We start from the raw sequence: 26,764 nt of genomic DNA, 5'->3' as shown, positions 1-26,764 counted from the left end.
GGATCTTGCTACTTTCCTTTACATCAATAACTGCATTTCCAAAAAAAAGGAAAAACCTTCGCTTTGGGGCACATTGAGGTTTATGGAAGGATCTCCTCCCCCTCCCCCTCCCCTTCCCACTCAATGCAAGTTCTGCACAATTAATTTCACGACACTTTTTTTTGCCATTGGTGACTGAAGTTCATTTTTAAATTGTTTTTTGGCAGTGTTTACCTCATTGGCTCCACTCCTGGGCGTCACCAAGGCAACGAGAAGCAAAAGTGGGGTCACTTCAAACTCCGCAAGGTGCGTGAATTAGCTTAGACGTTGTGCAAGTTGTGGAGGGGAAACTACAGAAGAAAAATCTAAGCACGCTCGTATAAAAGTCTTGCTTTGCACATTGAATTGGGTGGCAGAGGTTCACTGGAATGTTTGAGTGGAAAATTGGTCATCACCTAGGGAATTCTCACGCTGGAAACCTGTTGGTTCGAGTGAAACACTGAAGTCTGTAGACACTGTGATTGTAGTAAAAGCCCACAGAAATCCAGAAGAAACTCGGCCAGTCTCACAGCGTCCCTAGGAGATAAAGTTATATTACCCACGTTTCAGGCCTGAGTCCTTCCTCAAGGAATAAGCAAAGAACAGGAATAAAGACTGTGGACTGGCTGGGGGAGTTAAAGGTTTTGTTCCTCCACTTTGCGAGTGGTCTCGGTCTGGTGGTGCGTAAGACCATCAGCAGACATGTCGGCAAGGGAAAGGGGCGGGAAATTGACATGGGTGAGAGTACAGCACAAAAGTCTGCAGATGCTGCAGTTGAAGTAAAAACACAAATGTTGGAGAAACTCAGCAGGCCAAACAATGTACTTTATAGAGCAAAGATAAAGATAGATAACCAACGAGGGAAATCCTCACTGTTGCGCAGACAGAGCCGAGGTGCTCCATGAAGTGACCATATTAGTTCAAGTTTACAGGATCAAAACTGCAGTGATAGTTGATTTGCGAGCAGACCAGTAGACCTCTTGTGCACAGTACAAGTAAGACTGTAGAAAAGTGCAGAGATAGAGAGAAATCAGTGGGTAAGGAGCAACGGCAACATAATTTTAATATTTCAGTGCCAAAATGTGCTGGAGAAACTCAGCAGGTCACGCAACATTCATAGGAAGTAAAGGGCAACCAACAATTTGGGACCGAGCCCTTCGTCAAGTATAAGCAAAAACGGACAGGCTCTTGAATAAAATGGTGGGGAAGGAGAAGAGGAAGAAACCCCCCCCCCACAGACACTGGGAGAATGTACAAACTCCTTACAGACAGCACCACCAGATTCAAACCCAGGTTGCTGTCGCTGTGACAGCGTTGCACAAGCCGTGCCATTCTAGGGAGAGGTCTGATCAGCTGGGTATGCTTTCCCTAAAGCATAGGAGGCTGAGGGGTGACTTTCTGGAGCTTTATCAAATCATGAGGGGCATGGATAAAGTGGAGTCTGCTTTCCCCAGGGAAGACGATACTAGGTGTAGAGGGCATGGGTTTGAGGAGAGAGGGGGGAGTTTTAAGGGAGTAGCATTTTCACTCAGAAGTATCCAGAGGAAGCTGCAAACAAAAGTTGGAAAGGTATACAATAGGAAGGACTTAAAAGGATATGGATCAAATCCAGGCAAATGGCAGAATGCCTTGGCCAATGGGAATAAGATGGGCTGAAGGGCCTGTTCTGTGCCCTCTGGCTCTCTGTCTGTACCTGAGGTAGGCCAGGAAGGGCTTGAGGGGCCAAAAGGCCTGCTGCTTCTCCCATTTCCTCATGTTCCTTCTTCCCCTCTCCTAGGTGTTGAGTGGCTGCACGTCGTCTGTGGCGAGCAGGGAATCGTGGCCTCTCATTGGCCAGTTTTCCAGCATTGGCTCCTTGGGAGCGGACGAAACAAAATGGTTGTGCTCGGAGTTTAAAGAGAGCCTCTCAACGTTGGGCCCGGATCAGAGAGACCTGTGCAGTGTGAAGCCAGCTCGCCTTCATTTGGTAGGTAATACTCATCCAAGTGCCAGTGGTGGGGGCAAGGGGGTTTGACCAATGAGGAGGCGATGGAAGGGCTGAGCTTTACCACTAAAGAGACTTGACTGCATTGTGTCTTGAGGGTATGTGTGGAGTCTTGCACTGCAGACTTCAGGCCCAGGAATCTGAAACTAAGCAGAAACACAGCAGGTCGAGTAGCATCAGTGGGGGAACAAAGAATGGTTTTGAGCCGAAAGCCAAAACCCTTTATCGAGGCTGATTAAATGTCGTAGAGAAGCCAGTGTAAAGAGGACAGGGTGGGACCATGTCTCCTCTTGTGGGAGAATCCAGAACCGGGGTTTAAAAAAAAAAGAGAAGGTTGTGAAAATATGAAATGACTTTCTTCTCCACTTTTCTCTCAAAGAGCAGGGGAAGCAATGTTTGAACAGGTTTAAGACAGAGGTACCAAGGTTCTTGGCAGAGAAGGGGGATGAGAGGTCACTGCGGGTGGATGGGAATATGGGGTCAATATTGCAGTTATTTCATCTCAGAAGATGAAAGGATAAATTTAAATTTTAAATTTCAACATTCAAGACAGTAACAGGCCCACAAGCCTGTTCTGCCCAATTTACACCCAATTCACCTACAACCCTCGGTACATTTTCAACAGTGGGAGGAAACCAGAGCCCCCAGGGAAGACCCACGCAGATACTGGGAGAACGTACAAACTCTTTACAGACAGTGCGGGATTCGAACCCCTGGTCCAGATGGCAAGCCCTGTGACCACCGCTATGCCAAATGCGCCACCCTGGGTGGTGGGCCTCCAGCGGGAGCTGGTAAGCACGTTTTCCAAGAGACTTTGCAGCCAGGCCCAGTGAGGTGGTTAGTTCAGGAGGCCGCCACGGCAATGGTCGAGGAGGGTGCTGGACAAGGCAGGCTTCATACCTGATAGCCGATGGCCTTCTGCCTGGTCACGGTGCCTGCGGCCCTGGATGTTCAGAACTAGAGGACGGGGAGGTGTGACGGAGAGTGGGGAGCAGTCAACGCCATGCACCTTGACCACTGACTGTACCTGCAGGGACCTTCTTTTCTCTCTCCTTTTGCCAGCGAGTGGCAACCCTTGAACAGCACACAGCATAAAGGTTTTCATTGTATCTCAGTGCATACAACAGTAATAAATAAATCTCAATGAATGAGCAGACTCAAGTGGCCACCCAGTGTGTTTGAATGGATGCAGCAGAGTTGGGAGCCATTGTGCTATTACATTTTATTTGCATTTGGGGACATAGCACATTAACAGGCACACCCTCGCCACCCAAATACACCCACATAACCAATTAATCCACCAACCCATCTCGAACTATAGTTGTTCCTCCTGCCAACTTTAAGTATTTATTGAATTGTGGCATCTGCTATGGCAGCGCTGGGGAATAAAGAGACGTCCACCCAGTTCGAGACTGAAGCAGTAACTGACTTCATTATTTGAATTCCTTGCGTTGTGCGAAGGAGACGTCCACTTCTGGTGATGTGTGCGCCGACTTCCAGAAGTGACGTTAGAATGTCGCGGAGTCACTCCCTGACCGGAGATGCGCCACCCAGAAGCGGGGAACTCCCCGGGCAACGCGTGGCGTCAACTGTGGGCTTCTCAGGGGTGAAGGGGGACCCGCGCCATCTTGAATCTGCCGACTGGGGCAGCGATTCGGCCCATCTAACCACACGGTCGCTCGGCCCGCTACAGGATTCCCTTTTGAACATTGTTGTTGAACCTGCAATTTCAGCTGGCTGTTTCCAGATTGATGTTTCTTTTAGTACTGTAATTTGTTCCCATACCTTCCCTTCCTTTTCCCCCTCCCATTCATCCGAACTCTATATCTCCCCTTTACCAACCCCTCAGCACCCACTGATGCCAGCTTATTTGCAATCAGAAAGTACATCTTGACATTGAACATCTCCATCTAATCTCTTCAAGTTTATTGTCATCTGATTGCACCAGTCGTGAGTTGTACATGTATAATGCTGTTACAGCACCGGGGTTCGAATCTTGTGGTCTGGCAAGAGTTTGTGCATTCTCGCCGTGTCTGCATGGGTTACCTCTGGATGCTCCGGATTCATCCCACCTTTCCAAAAGAAAATGTACAGGGGTTGTAGATCAATTGGGTGTAATTGGGCAGCATGGGCTTGTGGGCTGAAAGGGCCTGCTACCGTGCTGTATGTCTAAATTTTTTAAATTTAAAAACTCGATGAAGCAGCGTATCTCCAGACTATAGTGCAGACACACAGAACACCTCTTACACAAATGACATATACACAGCGATCAAAAATAAATACCGTATATTTTGGCGTATAAGTCGAGTCATGAAACCCAAAAATATCTCTCAAAAAATGGGGGTCGACTTGTGCGCCAGATTTACTTTTGAGACCTTACATTCAGCTCAAAATCCAATCTGCGCTGATCCGGCGTACGTCAACCCTTGAAAAGTTTTTAAAAAAATGATTGTGACAGATTTTCATTGAGATTTTTATTGAAAACCACACAATTAGCATCCTTCAAAACACTATCATGGTCTGAAAACAGCAACACATTTATAACTCTTCAAAATCACTCTCGCTGTCATCGTCTGAGGCAAAGATGGCGGCCAGCATATCCATACTCTCACTCTTTAAACAGTCACCATATGGGTCCCAGTCTGTATCTGATGAGGCTTCTGCTTCATCGTCAGTGTCCCATAGCAAGTCATCTTCCATGCCATCAATTGCACAAGAGATACCGCACTTTTTAAATGATTTTATCACAGTCTCTACTTTAATTTTGTCTCCTCCTTTGAGCGCGAAGTTACACAGCACATCAAGTGATGCACCACGCATTTCCCCGCCCCTTGTAAACAACTTTCCTGCACTCGACATCCACGTATTCCATTCCTCATGCACGTGGTCTTTGAATGGCTTGTTCAAGCAGACATCGAGAGGTCACAATAGAGACATCAAACCACCCGGGATAACTGCCACGTAAGTCTTATGTCGTGCTAAAATACTTTGTGTTCTCAGTTCAGCGCTACTCAGTTTCCAGACCAGCAAACTCAGTTCTTGCATAAACCGTCCAGCTGCCTGTTCCACACATTGTCTATCCATAGTTTTACATCATTTTCATCCATTCTTCCTTTTTCATAAACGTACAAAAATACCTGCAGTGAATTTTATTTTAAGTTTACTTTTGCATTTGAAGATTACCATTGGTCTTAACTTTGTCCCGTCGGCCATGCACGACAACACCATGGTAAACCCGGTCCTTTCACGGGCCTGTACTTCTGGTTTGCAAAGCTTTTACACCTTTCCATTCCACTGTTCTATTGCCTATCACGTCAAAATTCATGGGGATTCGTCCATGTTTCAGATATTTGCCAATGCAAACTGGTGTTTTTGCCAGTTGTGTTTAATAAACTGGTGAAAATTTACATCCCTATGATCAAGATCTTTTGGTAGTTTCAGTGCAATTGTCCTGCAGAGTTTCCCTGTTCATGAAACTGTAGCCTCAGAATCATCACTGAGTCTGGGGGCGACTTGGCCCACTGCAGTGCAAATGTTCTTATTTGATTTTGAGTGATTGTAGCGATCTTGCCTCTGTTCACGTACACTTTCTGCAACGTGATTTTCCAACTCTGGCCAACGAGTGATTCCTTTTCTCAAAGAACATCGCCTTTTTGGTACTTTTCTTAAAACTCTCTTCTTTCTTCACTTACCAACTTCTCACGCACATCACATTTTCTTGCAGCAGCCCAGTTTTTGGCTTTCTTGGCTATTTCTATTACTTTCAACTTAAAGCTCGCTTCATATTTTCATCATGAGTTGCGTAGTGTTGATGGATCCTCCATGATAGCAATCACCTCCAGCCAACGCCCAGCAGATCAATCCGCGCAATGTTTGGGGGTAAACTTGAACGCCAGTCAACGGGCCAACTCAGACCTCCAGAAAACTGGGGTCATCTTGTATGTCAGATATACCATAAAACCCTTAAAATGAGGCTGAAAAATGGGGGTCGACATTTACGCTGGTCGACGTATATGCCAAAATATACAGTGCATATTTAAAAATAATTTATGGGTTTCTCAGAGTTTCCAACAGTCTCACCGCCTGTGGGAAGAAGCTGTTTCCCTGCCTAGCTGTCCTGGTTTTTTTATGCCCTTGATGGTAGTGTCTCAAAGATACTGCGGGCTGGATGGTCAGGGTCCTCAATGATTCTCTGAGTCCTCCTTAAGCTCTGTTCCCTGTGGGTATCGTCAATAGTAGGAAGGGAGATCCCAGTGATCTAAACAGCTTTAATCAGCCTCTGATCTGATGCTTTGCAACTACCACACCACACTATAATGCAGTCAGGACACACTCTATTGGGCTCCTGTAGGATGTTGTTCGGATGCTGGGCATTGGCTTTGCCCTCCTCAGCCTCCTTGGGGAGCGTAGGTGATGCTGCACCTTCCTGACCAGAGGTGTTGTGCATCCACAGTAGGTTGTGCTGTAATTGGATGCCAAGGAACTCAACAGCATAGAAACAAGCCATTTAGTCCATCTTTTCTGTGCCAATCTAGTCCCATCGACCTACACCTGGATCATAGCCCTTTGCACCTGGACTATAGTCCTCCAAACCCCTCCCATCCATGTACTTATCCAATCCTTCCGTAGAGAAGTAGCTTCTGTCTCTCCCACCTGACTGCAGAGTATATTCAGAATTTGGCATTTGCAGTCAGACTCGGTCCCTCTCGTGATACTTTCCTTAATAACTATCTTGGCGACTTTGTGTGAGAGCAGTATAATAATTCTTTATGTCCTATTTATACTTTCTGATTTCCCCGTAGATGTTCGGCACTGAACCGGGCCACAGAGTCTCACCTACCTTCGAGCACTCATTTACCCTTGTCCACTAATCTCATTTCCCTTTCCGCTCCCCTCATCGTCTCACCCTTGTCCAAACACCAGGGACAATTTACAGCGACCAGGAAATTGGAGCACCCGGGGGAAGCCCATGTGATCAGAATCTGAATTCGGTTTACTGTCACAAACGTGTATCACAAAATGTATTGTTTTGCAGCATTACAGGTGCAAAGATTATTGTAAGTTACTTTTTTGTTAATACATTATTTAAAAATAAATAAGTAAGTGCAAATGAAGAGGAAAAAAAGTGAGGCCGTGTTTGTGATTCATTGTCCGTTCAGAAATCTGATGGCGGAGGGAGAAGAAGCTGTCCATGTGCTAAGAGGGCCCTTGAGGTTAGAGGCTGCTTTTTTGAGACACCACCTCTTGTAGATGTCCTTAATGGAGTAAAGACTAGTGCGCATGGTGGCGTTGGCCGAGTTTATAACCCTCAGTAGTTTTTTTTTAAATTGTCCTGTGCATTGCCACCTCTGTACCAGGCAGTAATGCAACCATTCAGAAAGTTCTCCAACCTGCACTTGCAGAAATTTGCCGGAGTCTTTGGTAACACACAGGAAAAACGTGCAAACTCCACAGAGTCAATGCAGAAGGTGAGAATTCAGCCCTCACGATGATTCTGCGTCAGAGCATGAGACACTGGGGTATTGCGAGTAGTTCTGGGGTAAAGAATGCATGGGACTACATGGGAGAAGGTGCAGAGGAGCTTCACTGGGGTGTTGCCTGAGCTGAAACATCACTGCTTACAGTTGGCAGCACAGGTAGACAAAGCTGTGAAGAGAGCACTTGCGGTGTTTGTCTTCATTGGTCTTGGATGTTATACAAGGTGTTGGAGAGCTCACACTTGAAATATTGTGTGCAGATTTGGTCGCCTATCCTTAGGAAGGATATTATAAAGTTGGAAAGAGGACAGAAGAGGTTTACAAAGTTGTTGCCAGGATTGGGTAAGTTATCGCAAGAGACTGGACAATTGAGACCCGTTTTCCTCAGTGTGTAGAAGATTGAGAGGAGGTCTTGTACTGAGGTCTATTAAATCACGAAGGGCTTAGAATAGTGACAGTGTGCTTCCTGGAGAAGAAGAATTTAAGGCGAGAGGGTGCGACTATAAGATGAGGAGTTGGGATTTAGAAGGGGAGCGAGGGGAGCAGATCTTCACTCAGAAGGTGGTGGGCACGAGGAACACAATGAAGGTATAGCGGTGGAGGTGGGTATATTGGCTTCCTGTAAGAAACACTTGAGTAACTATGTGGATGGAATTGGAAGGGTATGGGTCTTGAACAAGAGGACACATCGTTCAGCGCGGACAAGCTGAGCCTGCGGACCTGTTTCTACATTGTCGGACTCTGACTCCTTGCAGTAATCCGGCTTGTTTTCACTGGAGCGAAAATGTTTGAGGAGGTATGCAAAATTATGAGAATCAGAATCTATTGTCGTGGACGTATCACGAAATTCGTTGTTTATCGGCAACAATACAGGTGCAAAAATTGCTATAAATTACATTTTTTTTTAAAAAGTAGTGCAAACAAAGAGAAAAGAGAAGAGGGACAGAGATGGGGGGTGGGGGGGGGGTCCAAAACCTTTCCCCGTTGCAGATGACTGGAGGGGCTTAGGTAAAATGGGGGGGGGGTTGGAGGCAATTTGAGAATTCTTTCACCCAGAGGGGAGGTTGCATCCTTGAACACCGCTGGAAAAAGACGGTGGAGGCAGGGACTTGCACAACATTAATGAAGTGGCAACTTTTGGGGATCTGCTCCATCTCTTCATCCTGTTTTACACTCTCGTCTTTCCACTCGAACGCTATCAGAATTTTTCTACACTGCACCCTGCTCTAATTGTTACATTGTCCCTGTGCCTTTTTTTTGTGCTGCCTGATGTACTATGTGTAGGTTGACTTCCCTGGACATCACGCAAAACTAGTCTTTCACTGCAATAAACGAATCAAGTATCTGGATGAGCACTTGAATTGCCTCCTGGTAAATGGGTTCAGTGTAGGGAGCAAACTGGAGGTCAGCATGCAGACATCTGGCCAAAGGACTTGTACTGCCTTCTATCCTATTTTTTTTTAATTTAAGTTTTGATATTCAGAGCAGTAACAGTCCCCTTCGGCCCATGCCGCCCAATCCTACCCAATTGACCCATAACCCCCGGTGCATTTTGGAGGGTGGGAGGAAACCAGAGGCCTCCCAGGGGAAACCCACGCAGACAATGGGGAGAACATACAAACTCCTTACAGACAGCGCGGAATTCGAACCCCATCCTGATCACTGGTGCTGTAACAGCGTTGTGTTAACCACTATGTGAACCATGCCGCCTGTGTCTTCTGTGACTTCCTTCACCTTCATCTCCCAGCGGCGGCTGAATTGATTGGGAACAGCCTCGCATAGTTTGTATTTGAAACGGAAATTTTTACGCTCCAAGTTCCGTGTTAATTGGAACTTCTTTCAATAGGTGTATCCGACTGTTGAGAACGTCAGAACAAGTTTGGAAGGCTATCCAGGTAAGTCCTTGCTTCAACCTCTATGCGTGTCGTCAGCAGGTACCTGTGTGTATTGTGCATGCACTTGAGTCCATGGGCATGTGCCGCGCTGCACACGAGACGGGATGGATGTGAGAAAAAATCTCTTCAGCTGAGGTGCCAAAAATGTGGAATTCTCTCAAAAGTTCAAGGTTCCTTTTATTGTCACATAAACAATACATGAAAACATAATATACATGATAGTCACCATTTCAATTCTCTGCTCCATTCCCTTGCTGACATGTTTGTCCACTGAGCCCACCTGCAAATTGGAGGAACAACACCTCATCTTCCGACTGGGCATCATCCAACCAGATGGCATTAATTTCGACTTCTCTGGCTTTCGTTAAACTCCACACCCATCGCCTTCCCCCAACGCTGCCTCTCCCTTCCGTCTCCTTTCACACAGACATGATAAATGCTCACTCTCCTCTTATCCTATCCAATGAACATCTTGTGTGGGTCTGGATTCCTCCCCCAGCCGGCACTGTCTGAATTCTGAGATTTCCTGCTTCAGGCTCATTCTGCTTATTCCTTGGAGAAGGGCTCAGGCCCGAAACGTCCGCAATAACTCTTTGTCTCCTATGGTCACTGAAAAGACCAGTTGGGTTCCTCCAGCATTTCATTGTACTTTTACTACAATCACAGCATCTGCAGGCTTTTTTGCTTTACTCTATACGTGATGTGCCCCAACATTTGCCTGCTGTAAGGGAACATTACATTAAACATTGCCCAGCCTTGAACATTGCCCAGCGCCCCTAACAATAGGACAAAGAGAAGACATTGAATGTCTGTTGATTCACCTCCAGCGCTCCCATAGTCTCTACAGCCGCCCAGACTCCAGTTCAAGACATCGGCAACCCAGGCTCCAGATCCAGGCCTCCAATGCGATCAGGAAGCCTTCAGCATCCAAGGCCCTTCCCGGTCCCGATACCTGGCTGTTACAGCCGCAGTCTTCTCACGTTCATGTATAAGTGGAGGCCATTCAGCCCATCTAATCTATACTGGCGCTCATTCCCAACGCCCACTCCCGCTTACATGGCATCCAGTTAACCTGCTGGCGCATCCATCTTTGGGATGTAAGAGGAACATGCAAACTCCACACCTGCAACGGGTCAGGATTGCTGGGCTTTTGAGACTGCTGTACCACCTTGCCGCGGCACTGCGCATTTTGCTCTGGGCTAGAAAAATGATAGAATGGTTTGTAATTGTAACAAAAAAAAATGGGTGTGGTCCATGCAAAATTTTGATGTAATGTTTTTCTTCCTGTTCCTCAACCCTCAAGCCGTGTGGACAATATAACTGCTAACAGCCCCAATTTTCCTCAACAGGTGGGGGTTCTCTACCGTATGCAATTGACACTGCTCAGAAGCAACCATGGCTGACTTCATTCCTCAGGTAAGTGAACCCTCACCTCGTTAGACAAGAAAGTCTGAGATGCTGGGGTCGAGTGCAGCACATTAATGTGCTGGAGAAACTTAGCAGTGTCCACTGGACGTAACGGCAGTTGATTTTCAGACAGCCACCTGCTTTTCCAAATTTCTGATGAAGGTTTCAGGCCCAAAACGTCGACTTCATTTTACTTCCTGTGGATGTTGTGCAACCTGCTGAGTTTCTCCAGCACTCCTAAATTTCTCCGCCATTTCACCCTCTGGTAATACGGGAGGAACAGGGCACTCCAAGTGCTGGAACCCAGGGTACGAAGACCATCTGCTGGAGGAGCTCAGAAGATTAAGCAGGCATCCATAGAGGGGAGATGCCTCCCAATGAAAGGTCTTGACCCAAGACATTGACAATTTCTTGCCCACTGATGCTGCTTCGACCCACAGAGTTCCTCCATGAGATTTATTTTTTTAATCCTTTGGTAAAATGAAATTCTCTGGCTTGGCTTCGCGGACAAAGGTCTATGGAGGGGTAACGTCCACGTCTGCTGCAGGCTCATTTGTGGCTGACAAGTCTGATGCAGGACAGGCAGACAAGGTTGCAGGTTGCAAGGGAAAATTGGTTGGTTGGGATTGGGTGTTGGGTTTTTCCTCCTTTGTCTTTTGTCAGTGAGGTGGGCTCTGCGGTCTTCTTTTTTTTAAAATTTTTTATTTTTCACACCATAAATCACATTAGCCATGATATACACTTTTTCTTTTTCACACATATACAGTGACTTTTTCTCCCCCCCCCCCCCTCCTCCCACGCCACCCCTGCGGTCTTCTTCAAAGGAGATTGCTGCCCGCCGAACTGTGAGGTGCCAAGATGCACGGTTTGAGGCGATATCATCCCACTGGCGGTGGTCAATGTGGTAGGCACCAAGAGATTTCTTTAGGCAGTCCTTGTACCTCTTCTTTGGTGCACCTCTGTCACGGTGGCCAGTGGAGAGCTTGCCATATAACACGATCTTGGGAAGGCGATGGTCCTCCATTCTGGAGACGTGACCTACCCAGCGCAGTTGGATCTTCAACAGCGTGGATTCGATGCTGTCAGCCTCTACCATCTCGAGTACTTCGATGTTAGGGATGAAGTCGCTCCAATGAATGTTGAGGATGAAGCGGAGACAACGCTGATGGAAGTGTTCTAGGAGCCGTAGGTGATGCCGGTAGAGGACCCATGATTCGGAGCCGAACAGGAGTGTGGGTATGACAACGGCTCTGTATACACTAATGGTAGTGATGTCAGAACCCACATAACATTTGCTTTCACTACAGAACAAGCAGGCCTTGTGTGTGCGTCTGTGTCTATATGTGGGTGGCCCTGTTAGCATAGCGGTTAGACCAGTGGTTCTCAACCTTTTTCTTTCCACTCACATCCCACTTTAACCAATCCCTCAGCCATCGGTGCTCTGTGATTTGTAAGGGGTTGCTTAAGGTGGGATGTGAGTGGGAAGGGAAGGCTGAGAATCATTGCTCTAGACCCAATTGTTACTGAGATATTTTGCTTGAGAAAAATGGCCATTGGCCCATTTCCTTTGGAGTTATGAAACTGTGAACATAACGAGTCCATGAGGTACAATTAAAATAGTGGTTTTCAACCTTTTTCTTTCCACCCACATACCACCTTAAGCAATCCCTTACTAATCACAGAGCACCTATACCATAAGGAATACTTAAAGTGAGTGGAAAGAAAAAGGTTGAGAATCACTGGGTTAGTGTGACGATGTTACAGCACCAGTGTCCTGGGTTCGAATCCGCCGCTGTCTGTAAGGAATTTGTATGTTCTCTCCATATCTGCATGGTTTTACCCTGGTGCTCCACCTTTCAAAATGTACGGGATTGCATGTTAATTGGGGTGTAATTGGACGGCATGGGTTTAAATGGCTGGAATTAGTTTCTACCATGATTTAAATAAAATTTAAACACGTCTCCCTTTCGCTCGCATTTGCACTCTCTCATGCGTGTGCTCTCACATGTGCTCGACCCAAGCACAGTCCCATCTAAATGGCATGCTTTAGATTAAATTTGTTCCTGTAAAGGAGAAACGAACATTGTTTCTGATATTTTTAAGTACGTGAAACGTATTGAGCTGTGGACGAGTATGAACTCAAAAGGGACAGTAATCTGATGTAGATTGAGCGATGGTGTGTTGGAGTAAATGGGCCATTTTCAAGTTGGGTGCTTGCAGTGGTTGGTGCTGTGGCCACAACTGTTCATAATCTGAGCCAATGGAATATACAGTATCCAAGTCTGCTGGCAATTTCCTGTTAACATCCTCTTTCCGACAACAGGTCATGGAGGCTTCATAGAGAGGTAGAAAGTCTTAAGTATCTGGGACAGATGTACCGACTGGAATATAAAGTGGGGAAAAAAGTGAGATCATCCAGTTTATTTGGGAAAAACTACAGATGGAATGACGAGAGGTTGAAAGGGTAATTGATGTTCAGAATATTCTGGATGGTGTTGTACACTCATCAAAGTTAATGTGCAGGGACAGAAAGTAATTAGGAAGGAAAAAGGCGTAGTCGCTTTAAACTAAACCACAAAATGTTGGAAATATTCAGCAAGTCATTCAACATCTGTGGGAAGAGAAAGTCAAAAGTTTTGGGTCTGAGCAAAGCAACTGTGGCCTGAACATTAGTTCTGCCTCTTTTCCCACAGATGCGACCTAACCTGTTGAGTGCTGCTAGCCTTTTCTGGGGTTCTTTTAGATTTGCGCAAGAAATAGGGACAGGAGTCGGCCATCTGGTCCGTCAAGCCATTCAGTAGCTGATCGGCCCCCGACTCGGCTCCGCATACCTGCCCGCCAGTTCCTTATGACCCCTAATTCCCCTATGATTCGGAAATCTGTCTGACTTTAGATTGCCTGGTGCAGCCTCCACTGTGTCCCGGGGCAGAGAATTCCACAGATTCACTGCTGTCTGGGAGAAGCGGTTTCCCCTCGTCTCTGTTGCACTGTGATTCCACGGTATTCCTTGTAAGGCTGTGGTTGGCCTGGGCTTCTGCTGCTCGGAAACATCTCTGGTTCAAGTGTTTCTGAAGCCAATGGTTGATTTTTTTTTTCCCCCATCTGCGTTTGTTTATTTTCCACAGCAAGTGGTCTGCAGAGCTCACAGGTCGAAGCCGTGCCCTGCCCCACATCAAGACGTACATGAGGGCCTCGCCGGATTTCAGAGAGCTCGCATGGTTTCTTGTTACGAGGTGAGAGATCCTTTGGTTAATTCAGCTATGGAGAGAGGTCAGGTGCTGGGCAAAGAACCAGAAAACCTGGCAAATTTCTACAGAGGTGTGATGGAAAGTGTGCTGACCGGCTGCATCTTGGTCTGGTACGGGGACACCAACACCCCTGAGTGTAAACCCCTGAAAAAGGTAGTGGACACAGCCAAGGACATCACAGGCAAAACCATCCCCACCATCAAGAACATCTACAGGGAACGCTGCCGTCAGAGAGCAGCAGCAATCAGCAAGGACTCTACACCACCCAATACACACTCTCTTCTCATTGCTACTTCAGGAAAGAGGTCTCGGTGCCACAAGACTCATATCACCAGGTTCAGGAATAGCTGCTCCCCCTCCACCATCAGACTCCTCAACAACAAACTCAAATCAATTTGAGGACTCTTATTTTTAATTCTCTCCATATTGCACAGTTTGTTTACATGTGTTTACATTTCTTTATTTGTGTACAGTTTTTTTTGCACTTCCATTAAGTGGAAGTTCTGCCTCGCCCGCAGTAAAAAGAATCTCGGGGCTGTATGTGATGTGGATGAACTGTGACAATAAATTTGAAATCTGAATCTGAAATCTGAGAAGTGGCAGATGGAGTTCAATCCAGACAATTGTGGTGATTTATTTTGGAAGGTCAAACTTGAAGGTGGAGTACATGGTTGGTGGCAGGATTCTTAGCAGAGTTGGTTCATGTTGCCGTGCAGGTCAAGAAGGCCTTCATTAGACTGGGGATTGAGTTCAAGAGCTGTGAGGTAATGTTGCAGCTCTATAAAACCCTGGTTGGACCACATTTGGAGTATTGCATTCAATTTTGTGACTGGTCACCTCATTACAGGAAGGATGTGGAATTTTTAGAGAGGGCACAGGGGCAATTCACCAGAAGTATGTCTGGATTGAAGAACGTGGTCTTACAGAGCAAGGTTGACAGAGCTTTGAAGCGACAAAGGATGAGAGGCGACATCGTACCGGTGTACAGAGAGTCCCCGGGTTACGAATGAGTCCAATTTGTAGATCAGTCGGAACAGGTAGATACAGTTCTTAGTCAATTGTTTGTCGTAGTATTGTTTAAAAAATCCATTAAAGAAACATTTTAGATAGGAAAAAAGATGATTAAAAGTTAACCCTTTGTCTAATTCCATCGATGTCTTGCATACCGGATGGGGCATTCGGGAGGTAACTTTATGTGCATGCGTGAATTGGGGATACAATTTGTTCATAACCATAACTTGTCTGTAAGTTGGACGTTCGTAACCTGGGGACTCCCTTTATAAGATTATGAGAAGCTGAGACAGGGTGGACAGCCAGCACCTTTTTCCCTGGGACAACAATAGCAAGTACCGGAGGACGTCTGTTTAAAGTGAGGGGAGGATAGTTTAGGGGAGATGTCACAGTAAGTTTTTTTTTATACAGAGAGTGGTGGGTGCCTGGAATCCATTGCCAGTGGTGGTGGTAGAGGATGGCACAATAGGGACATTTAAAAGATCTTAGATAGGCACACGGATGTCAGAACAGTAGAGGGTTATGGGTGTGATGTCGGGAAGGATTAGATTGTCATGGAGTCGGTTTACATCGGTCAACATCGTAGGCCGAAAGACCTGCACTATGTTGTAACGTTCTATGTTCTCCTCTCCCATCCCTTCCACCCACTCAGTTCTATTTGATTTTGGGATCGTTGTAGGAATTTGCAGTTGCAGTGAGAATTTTTGTTGAAGTGATGACTCTCGTCTGGATTTGGCCTCTGGATCCAGTGAATGTTGTGAAATGTGCTTGGAAGGCAGTGAAGGCAGAGACAGAACGTAGGAAGGGGATGAGCCTGTGAACTGGTGATGTGAAGCAGACCAAAGCTGCATTTGGCCTCTGGAGGCGGCCGAGAGCCCCAGTCTTGACCTGATCATCGAGCCAGTCACCAGTACTTGACTGACGCCTCTCCATCTGCTTTGTACAACAGCGCCAACCTCTCCAAGGCTGCCTGGGGAACACTGGAGAAAAACGGCTTTCAGCTGATGATCCGATCCTATGAACTGGGAGTTCTCTACCTGCCTGAGGCATTTGTGAGTTCATTTACCTGGGTCTGAAAATAGCCACTGTGAGTTGTTCACTCTTGCTGCCCGGTCAGTTCCTTCACCTCCCCACCCTGCGTCATGACTGTTTGCTTTATAAAGACGTGGTATGTGAGAGGGCCAGTGGATAACATGAGATTCTTATGTGAATCCTATTTCTACAAGAAAAATAAAAATGAACCATATTGTGGAAATGGTGGGAGAGGGCAGAGGTAACCTATTGTACGATTTGCAAAAGGCGATATTTATTTTATATCGTGGAGGTCTGTGACCAAGACGCCTGTGCTGAGCAGTGGACCACGAGGGGGTTGCAGACACAGGGGAGCAGCGGACTGGCGCAGGGCACCATAAATGGGGAGGATCCCCGCCTGCCCCCCGACTCAGGTTGAGAAGGAGAAGCAGAGGGAATAACGTCAGCGGACCAGCGAGTGGCTCAGCGGCTGAGGGGGACAGGCTGCAGGCGACACGGTTGGAGGTACTGCACAGCCTGTGGGCTGCAGGTGAGGTTCTCAAATCAAGATTTGAGAAAATGATGAGGGCAAGAATGGCTCCCGAAGAGTGCTGAAGGCTTCCTGATAGTATTGGAGGTTTGGATCTGGAGCTCATGTTGCCGATGAATCGAATGGGGGTCTGTGCAGCCGCAGAGCCTGCGGGAGCCACCGACACTGAGTGTTTCTGAAGGGATTCTCTTCTGTTTCTCTTTCTCCTTCCTCTCAGGGGCAACGGGTTACACTTATGGCGACTCTTCGTCTGCCTTGTGGCAGAAGGCAATTTTGTGTAATATTACATGTCCTGTTCTGTTACATGGCATTAAAAGAATCTTGATAATAAACTTGTCAGGTCTCTTCTGGAGTTTAGAAGAGTGAGAATCCTGATGTGAAAATGAGAGGATTGAGTTTTTACCAATCACGGGAGAGAACTGAGCCAGGGAGAAGTGAGGAAGGAATGTCAGCAAGGGAGAATATCATGGGTGACCATTTTGGAGATGGTAACCATAACTTTGTAAGTTTCAAAAGAGTTACGGAAAATGATGATAAGCTGAAAATTAAGACCTTGGATTGGGGCAAGGAGAACTTCAGCATGATTAGACAGGACTTTTCAAGACCGGACTGGCAGGGAAGTCTGTATGTGACAGGTGGGATGAATTGAAGAATAAAGCGGAGGAATTTCAGGGCCAATGTGTTCTTGTAATGATGCAAGGTAGGGCCAACTTCCAAAGATGACAAGGGATGTTAAAGAGAACATAAATATCATATCTCACGGCTCGCCTAGAGACTCTACAGAAGTATAGAGGGTCTCTTTAAAAAGTCGTGAGGGCAAAAAAGAGACACAAAATAATAGTGTCCGGCAAGGTTAAAGTAATCCCAAAGCACTGCATCAATGCATAAAGGCAAGAGTGTAACCAGGGAAAGAGTCGGAATCAAAGTAGCAACCTGTGCATGGAGGTTATTGTCAGATACCCAAGTACAATGTACAGATGTATTGAAATTCTTGCTTACACAGGGTTGTAAAACATGCTAACAGTCGATATAAATTCAACTAACACAACGCAGAATTCAGGGCGGGGGATGATGGAAGATCCATCAGAAATTATTGTTGAAAGGAGAAGGTATTAGATACCTAATTGGAATTAAAGGTGGCCACAGTGACTCAGCAAGGTCAGCTTTCTGCACTCCCTCCAAACTCCTTTCTGTTTTTACCCTCCCTTTACAATAATGTGGGGCTCCTGGAATATTTAAGCTCATCAATCTTGTCTCCCATTAATTGCAAAATGCTAATGGACATCAAGGTCCATAAGGGGAAGGGGTGGGGGGGTTGTGCGTGTATGCGCACCCATGTGCGTAGATATTTTTTCTATTATCCAGTGTGCTTTTAAAAGTTAAGAAGGCATCTGGTGTGCTGGGCTTCAGTGGGCGGGGCATTGAATATAAAACAGAGGAGTTCATGTTGTAGCTAGTTGCTGGATTGAAAAGCTACCAGTTCTGGAATCTAACAAAGAACATGACCACAGAGATCATAGGTGCCATTAGAGAGAGCTGAGGGATAGATGGGTCCTGAAGGAGGTGGGGATCTAGTGTACGGTTAGAGGTGGTTGGGATGAGGAATGGGAAGGGGAATGAAAAGGGCTGGGGGGGGGGCAGGAGTGAATCAGAGAAAGAGAGGGTGGGGGGACACAGGCTTCATCTAAAATTGGAAAAATTCAATGTTCCCGCCTTTGGGCGGTCAACAACCCTGGCAGAATCAGACATGCTGCTCCCCTCATTTGCGTTTTTCCTCACTCTGATAGTGGAGGGGCCCTTGGCTGTTAGAGGAATGGGAGTGAAGCGAGACGATCTGTATCCAGGAGATTGAGACGGCCACTTTGAACAGAGCGTGGGCGCTCTGCAAACAGCCGCCAACTCTGCAGGTCCAGTCTTCAACCAGGTTGCGGTACTGAGGACCTGTGTTTGAGAACAAGCCAGGAAAAGAGCTCTGCTCTAAAAAACAGAAATGCTGGAGGAACATAACAGGTCCAGCAAGGTCCATAAGAGGTGAAGATATATAACCGATGTTTCGGGCCTGAACCCTTCTTCAAGATGTGAGTTAAAAACAGGCAGGAGCCTGAATTAAAAGGCTGAGGAGAAGGAAACAGGATGGCATTAACATTATCACCTTTGCCCATTGGCCTGTGCCCCTGCCCTTTCTTCCCTTCTCCTCCAGCCATTTTAATTCGGCCACCTGCCTGCTTTTACCTCGTACCTTTTAGGACGCTGCGAGGTGTGCTGAGTTCCTCCAGCACTTCTGTGTTTTTACTACATTCTCAGTGCCTGCAGACTTTCCTGATTCACATGAAGAGCTCCATTCAGATACTAAACTGGCATTTATCCCAACACGGAAAATTGCCCAAGTCAATCCTTTTGGCAAATTCAATTCAGCTAAGTGACATGGTTAAACTTCAGTAAGTGATGGAAGTTGCCGTTAAGTGATATTTAATCTCTAATGAGCTACTTACTGCTGCCAGTTTACATTTTTTTTTCAAATTTAGACATACAGCACCCCCTCCTCTACAACTGGCTTCCTTATCGGAAGACCACAGTCAGTACGAATTGGAAACATCTCCTCTTCACTGACAATCAACTCAGGCGCACCCCAAGGATGCGTGTTAGCCCACTGCTCTACTCACTATACCCAGAACCATGTGGCCAGGCTGTCTACAGCAATAAGGATGGATGAGCTAGTTGAGTGGTGTCACAACCACAATCTTGCACCCAACCTTAGCAAAACCAAGGAGATGATTGTGGACTTTGGGAGGAAATCAGGAGACACGAGCCAGTCCTCATCGAGGGCTCAGCAGTGGGGAGAGTCAACCACTTCAAATTCCTGGGTGTCAACATCTCCAAAGATCTGTTCTGGAACCTCCATGTTGATGCAATCACGAAGAAGGCTATACTTTGTGGAAGTTTGAGAAGTCTCTCGTAAACTTCTACAAGTGTACCTTGGAGAGCATCGTAATTTGTTGCATCACTGCCTGGTACAGAGATGCCAACGCTCAGGACAAGAAAAAACTCCAGAGGGTTGTTAACTCAGCCTGCGACGTCACAGGCACCAGACCACTCCATCGAGGACTATTGCAAGAGGCAGGGTATTAAGAAAGCAAGGACCCCCACCACCCAGGTCATGCCCTCTTCATTCTGCTGCCATCAGGAAAAAAGTATAGGACCCTGGAGACGAGCACCCAGTGGCACAAGGACAGCTTCCCCTCCGCCATCAGATTCCTGAACCACAGACCCTGCCTCACTTCGACTTTTTCTTGCACTATTTTTTATTTATTTGGTAAGGTGGTTTATATAAATCTTTGCACTGTGACAGCTGCTGCAAAACAACAAACTTTGAGATGTGTTCATGACAATAAATTCTGATTCTAATTTTGACAGCACAGTAACAGGCCCTTCCAGCCCATGAGCCCACGTTGCCAAAATACCACAATTAACCTACAAGTCCTGTGTGTTTTTGGAGGGTGGGAGGAAGCTGGAGCACCAGGAAGAGACCCACGCAGACACTGGTACAAACTCCTTACAGCACCGGATTTGTACCCAGGTCACTGAGGCTATAACAGGGTTGCGCTAACTGTTTTCGACAAGACTAGTTGTGGATCATAGATCATACAACAATATAGCACAGTACAGGCCCTTTGCCCCTCGAGGTTGTACTGACCCGTATACCCTCTCCACCCCATAACCCTCTATTTTTCTTCCATCTATGAATCTGTCTCTTAAATGCCCCTAATGTTTCAGCTTCCAGCCCACTCCTTCCACCACAACTCTCCATGTTTAAAAACTTACCCTTGATGTCTCCCCTAAACCTCCCTTCCTTAACTTTGTACTCATGTCCTCTAGTTATTACTAATCCTGCCCTGGGAAACAGGTGCTGGCTGTCCACCCTATCTATGCCTCTCATAATCTTGTAGACCTCGATCAAGTCTCCTCTCATCCCTTTATGCTCCAAAGTGAAAAGTCCCAGCTCTGCGAACCTTGCCTCATAAACTTGTTTTCCAATCCAGGCAACATCCCGGTAAAACTCCTCTGCACCCTCTCCATAGCTCCACTTCCTTCCTATAATGACATGACCAGAGCTGAACACAATACTCTGTGTTTGGTCTTACCAGAGATTTGAACTCCTGAACTCAATCCCCCTATTAATGAATCCCAGCATCCCATAGGCCTTCTTAACTATCCTATCAACCTGTGCGGTGACCTTGAGGGATATATGGATTTGAAGGTCCCTCTGTTCATTCACCCTCCTAAGTAACTGACCATTAACCCTATACTCAGCTTTCTAGTTTGTCCTTCCAAAATGCATCACCTCAAATGCAGCAATTCCAGTGATCTGGCAGTGTCTGCCCTTGACGTCAGGAAAGCAGGTGTGGCATCTGGGAGCTCTGGGAAATAAGTCTATGGACCTTGGGCAGAATGAGGCTATTTGGACCATCGGGTCTGCTCAGATATTTGATTCATGGCTGATGCATATTTCCTCTCCTGCCTTCTCCCCATAACCTTAGATACCCTTCCTAATTAATAATCCATCAACCTCAGCTTTAAATACAGCAAAGCCCCTGAAATACGGTAACTGCAGGGATTGGTAGATGCTGGATTTTTGTGGACCCTCTCCAATGCCAGCACATTCTTCCCTGGATATGGGGCCCAAAACTGCACGCGGTACCACAAATATATGCCTCAGTTTCCACCTGCTTCTCCTCAACGGGTATAGCACTTTGAAAGCAGGCTGATCCACCACTGCCTCGCATTGCCAGAGATGAGGATTCAATCCTGACCTCTTTGTGGAGTTTGAACATCCTCCCTGTCACCACGTGGGGTCCCCCCTCCAGGCGCTCCAGTTTCCTCCCCCGCCCTGAAGGCTTGTGGGTTGGTATGTAAGGAATCGACGCAGGTGTCAGCCATCTGGCCCGACAAGCCTGTTCCGCCATTCGATGAAATTGTGGCTGATCTGGCCATGGACTCAGCTCCACTTACCCGCCTGTTCCCCAAGTGGTTAAGTTAATTGGAGTGCTAAATTGCAGAATCAAAGGGAGAGTTGAGGGGGGCATGGGAAGAGTAAAAGAAAATTGGGATTAATTCTGCATGAGTGTAAATAGATGGTTGATGGTAGATGGGAACTGAACAGCCTGTTTCCCTGCTGTATCTCACTGTGACCATGAGGGACACCCTTTCAACCCTGGCCTTGTGCAGATGATACGAAGGTAGATGGAAGAGCAGGTAGTGCTGAGGAAACAGGGAAGCTGCAGAAGGATTTGGGAGAATGGGCAGAGAAGTGGCAAATGTCAAAAAGTGGACGGTTGAGGAAATAAACAAGCAGACTATTTTCTAAATGGGTAGAAAATGCCCAGATGCAAAGTGACCTGGGAGTCCTCGTGCAGGATACCCTGAAGATAAACTTGCAGGTTGAGTCAGTGGTGAAGAAGCCAAATGCAACACTGGCATTCTGTTCCAAGAGGAATAGAATATAAGAGTAGGGATGTGATGTTGAAGCTTTATAAGGCTCTGGTGAGACCTCGCGGAGTATTGTGAGCAGTTTTTGGGTCATCATTTAAAAAAGGATGTGCTGAGTTTGGAGAGGGTTCAGAGGAGGTTCGCAAGGATGAGTCCAGGAATGAAAGGGTTAGTTATCATATGAGGAGCGGTTGTCAACTTTTGTACTTGTTCTTGTTGGAATTTAGAAGAATGCGTGGGGGTGGGGGGGGATCTTATTGAAAAACTTTGAATGTTGAAAGGCGTGGACAGGGTAGATGTAGAAAGGTTATTTCCCATAGTGGGGGAGTCCAGGACAAGAAGGCACAACTTCAGGATTGAAGAGCATCCACTTAGAACAGAGATGCGGAGGAATTTCTTCAGCCAGATGGTGGTAAATCTCTGGAATTTGTTGCCACAGGTGGTTGTGGAGGCCAGGTCATTGGGTGTATTTAAGGCAGAGATTGATAGGTTCTTGATTTGCCAGGACACCAAAGGTCATGGGGCGAAGGCCAGGCAGTGGGGCTGAGTGGGAAAATGGATCAGCTCATGTTTGAATGGCAGGGCAGACTCGATGGGCTGAATGACCTGTTTCTGCTGCTATGTCTTGAGGACTTATTGCTCCAGACTGATCTTTAAACCAGTGGCAGGAATTGAAACAGCCAAATGGCAGAGGAAAAAATATATAAAAGGAAAAACATTTCTCTCAAATTGGATCAAGTCTTTTGAGATATCATGACTAAATAATAAATGGAACAATAAAGCCCTCATTCTCCAGTTGCATGTGTTTTCCAACCATCATCAGGGCAAATGAGGATAAGAGATTTTATTGATGTCATTAATCCAGTCTAGAACATTACCAATGTCACTGTTATCTATCATTTTGCAAATAAAAATGTTCAATAGCTTATAAGTGCACGTCTGAAATTAAAATATTGTGGAATTTATTTTTTTGCTGGTTCACATTCGAAGATATTGGAGAATTGATTTGTTTCCAAAGAAGGGATTGCACTTTTTGCAAACAAAGTTATGAAGCACTTTTCAACCAATGAGGACACGTCAAAGCTACAGAGCTTTGCAGTTACAAGTGAAAACGATAGGAAGCCAATGTTCAGAGTAATTGACTCCGGGAGTCGTACAGCATGGAAGCAGGCCTTTCGGACCACCAGGTCCAGTCTAACCTTTCTGCCCATCAATGCTAACTCCATTTACCCACATTATGACCATACCCTTGCCCAGTCAAGTTTTTTGGTCTAAATCATTGGGGTGGGGGGGAGGGAAGCACACCAAAGCCTATACTTTCTGAGAAGCCTGAAGAGATCAGTGTGTCGATGAGTACTTGATCGAGCATCCACAAGTTGGCTGTAGAACACGTACTCACTGGTGGCGTCACATTCTGCTTTGGAAACTCATGCCCAGGAACGTCGAAAGCATCTCAATGAGGTGCTGGCCTTGAGAAGGCAGCCGACATCATCAAGGCCCCTGTCACCCTAGTCACAACCTCTTCTCTCTGCTCCCTTCAGGTACAGAGGCCTGAAGTCTGGGTTCAAGAACAGTTTCAATCCAACAGCAATCAGAATCTTGAACCTCCCCGCACCACTCTAACCCTAACCATAAACTACCCCTGAAACACCACTATTTTTTAATATATCTTGCACTAATTGCAGCTGTGAATATTTATCAGTCCTTTGATAGTTATCTTGTTTTCTGTCTTTCATTTGTGGGCATTTGAGTTTTTACCTACTTGGCTGGTCTAAGAGGCACGTGAACAGGGAGAGATCAGATGCATGCGGACCACAATGAGAATGAGTTTTAAAGTATAGAGCAGCAGAGAACATTCCTTTGTCTCTGTCAGGGCGGCCAAACCTGCTAAACGCAAGAGTCACATACGATAAACTTCAGATGCTTGAGAGCCACAACAATCACCCAATCTCGAGCCATGCCCACTAAAACTGTCATTGTGAGCAGTGATTTGAACAATTCAAGATACAATTTATTGTCATGTAATTAAAAAGTGTCATATTACACAAAATTGCCTTTTGTCTGCCTTACAGCAGACAGATTTGCCATTGGCAGAAATTGCCTGGCGCCTCTTACATTCAGAAGTCGAAGAGAGCTCCCCCCCCGCCCCCTGCCAAAGTCACCGAGTGTCCATGGATTCACCTCCAGCGTTTCCAGAGTCCAGTCCAAACCATCGGCAACCCAAGCTCCAGATTCAAATCTCAATTAGCGTTAGGAACCCTTCAACAATCTCGGCACTCTCTTGCATCCCGGTTCCGATACCCCTTCATCCAATTTGGAGCCAGTCTCCAGTTGCCTACATCCTGGTGCGAGTCCCTTGACCGCAGTCATCAACAGCCAGCAGCCTCCGTGGGTTCCTCGCCTCGAGTCACCTACAGCTTGCTGCATACGTGGGTCATACTGCCGTGGCCACCATCCCATGGGTCTTCTCCTCAGATGGGGGGGTGGGGGGTTCTCCCTGTTTTCTGGTGCCCTGCACCAAGTCCTCTGCTTCCCTGGAGTCTGCAACCCTTCGTGACCGCTGCCGAACATAAGCACCGCCATCTTGGGTGCAGACCCTGTGGTCGCAGGATTTTAAATAAAATCACCATCGGCTCCTTTAACGGCAGTTCAAAGCCTGTACGGGGCTGACAGCTGTCAAGCTGGGTGGTTGGAACCCGCAGGAGTGCTGTATCTTCACTCCCTGTTATCTGTGGTCCGCACCCAGCGGCAGCGCTGCTGTAACAGCGCCACCATTTTCTTCTGTCTCAGTCAACATATCGTATATGGCGTTGTTTAGGATGACCCAGAATTTACATCTAAAATGGTTTTGAGTGATACCCTTTAGTTAAGACAAACCCCCCCCCCAAAAAAAAAACTGGTACTTACTGCTCACCACTGATTAAAGCAAATCATAATAACATATAACATAACATAACAATTACAGCACGGAAATAGGCCATTAGGCCCTTCTAGTCCGCACCGAACCAAACACCCCTTTCTAGTCCCACCTCCCTGCACAATGCCCATAACCCTCCATCTTCTTCTCATCCATATACCTGTCCAACCTTTTCTTAAATAATACAATTGACTCCGCCGCCACTATTTCTCCCGGAAGCTCATTCCACACGGCTACCACTCTCTGAGTAAAGAAGTTCCCCCTCATGTTACCTCTAAACCTCTGCCCCTTAATTCTTAACTCATGTCCTCTTGTTTTAATCTTTCCTTCTCTTAATGGAAATAGTCTATCCACATCCACTCTGTCTATCCCTTTCATAATCTTAAATACTTCTATCAAATCCCCTCTCAACCTTCTACGCTCCAAAGAATAAAGACCTAATCTGTCCAATCTCTCCCTATACTCTAGATGCTTAAATCCAGGTAATATTTTAATAACAAATTATCATTTAAAGGTTTAAATTTTATGTGTATAGTTTAAAATAAACCAGTCGGCTCCTGTAACAGGCCATTTAAAACATGAACAGAGCCAACAGCAGTCAGACTGGGCCGATGAGGAGCGCTCTAACGGGGCATGTGCACGAGATTGCGTTGGAGCCAGTGGGAAGATGGCGGTGGTTTTGAGACTTCATCATTAAGAATTTTAGAACCAGCTTATAGGATGACCCTGATTTTTATGGTGAAAATTTTAAGATTGAGGGTCATCCTACACAACAGCATCTACGGTATTTCCACGAGCCACACATGATAAGTCAATTTAGCAAGGCTAAACTTGATTGTGAAGAACAACAGAAACTCCATATTTGGCAAAGACAGTAAAAGTCTATTAATGGACGTGGCCCATTGTAATGAATTCTAAGAACACCTTAAGAAACGTTGGGAAAAATCTTTTTGAATGTCTTGGAAAACTTGAAATTGTGTGAGCCATGTGGCAAACTCCCTTGTGGTGTGATTAGCTGCAGGTAGCAGTGCCTCTTGCTGTAACAGAGTTCTCACACTTTGCAAAGCAACAATAAAGTATGAAGAAATTTTCAACCATATTTTCATTTGTTCATCAAGTTATCTCAGATCCACTTTTAACAATATAACAAGCTTTTATGAATCTAGAGTATTTGCCTTGTGGTGATTTAAACCATCAGCAATTCTCAGAGTTGTCGAACACTGAAACAGGCCCTTCAACCCACCATGTCCATTCTGACCCTTTTGCCCATCTCCTGATGGGATGAGTTAGATTGTGCCGACCTAACAATGGACCAATGGAGGTTTTGTTCTTATTCTTCATCTCCCAGAGAAAGGGTGGTTTATGTGTAGATGTCTCGGTTCCTTTTATTGTCACACAATTGCACAGAACATATGATATTGCACAAAATTTCTTCCTGATGTAAGGCAGACAATGGGTCATCATGAGCCTTGCCCGCACCCCTAACAATAATGTTCTTGAGGGAAAGCTAAATAAACACATAAGAGAGGCTGAATGGAAAGAATTTTGTGTTTGTGAGTCCAATGTTCCCTCTGAGTTTTAGTAGCCAGTGCATGGAAAAATCTTGTTGTGCAAATTTTTTCCTGTGACAAAAGTATCTGCTCACTGAATGCTTGTGCAAATGTAAACTTGAAATTGTTTCAAAATTATTTTGGCCCAGTCTATGTCTCATGGCTAATAAAACTGTATTGGCATCTATTAATACAATACAAATATTCTG

General features: G+C 46.1%; 1 protein-coding gene across 6 annotated transcripts in view; it reads left to right on the top strand.

Moving 5' to 3' along the window:
- tdp1 (tyrosyl-DNA phosphodiesterase 1) overlaps positions 1 to 26,764 on the top strand; it is an 83,768-nt gene that overhangs the window by 26,855 nt on the left and 30,149 nt on the right. For all 6 annotated transcript variants that reach the window (XM_069915913.1, XM_069915907.1, XM_069915908.1 and 3 more), the window contains 6 exons: positions 207 to 285; positions 1,796 to 1,984; positions 9,326 to 9,374; positions 10,724 to 10,790; positions 13,907 to 14,014; positions 15,990 to 16,092. In XM_069915913.1, the coding sequence (XP_069772014.1) occupies positions 207 to 285; positions 1,796 to 1,984; positions 9,326 to 9,374; positions 10,724 to 10,790; positions 13,907 to 14,014; positions 15,990 to 16,092 (595 nt within the window). The remainder of the gene's footprint in view (positions 1 to 206; positions 286 to 1,795; positions 1,985 to 9,325; positions 9,375 to 10,723; positions 10,791 to 13,906; positions 14,015 to 15,989; positions 16,093 to 26,764) is intronic.

Source organism: Narcine bancroftii, chromosome 2, assembly GCF_036971445.1.
Source record: "Narcine bancroftii isolate sNarBan1 chromosome 2, sNarBan1.hap1, whole genome shotgun sequence".
Classification (NCBI taxonomy): Eukaryota; Metazoa; Chordata; class Chondrichthyes; order Torpediniformes; family Narcinidae; genus Narcine; species Narcine bancroftii.
This window is presented reverse-complemented; position numbering and strand designations above follow the sequence as displayed.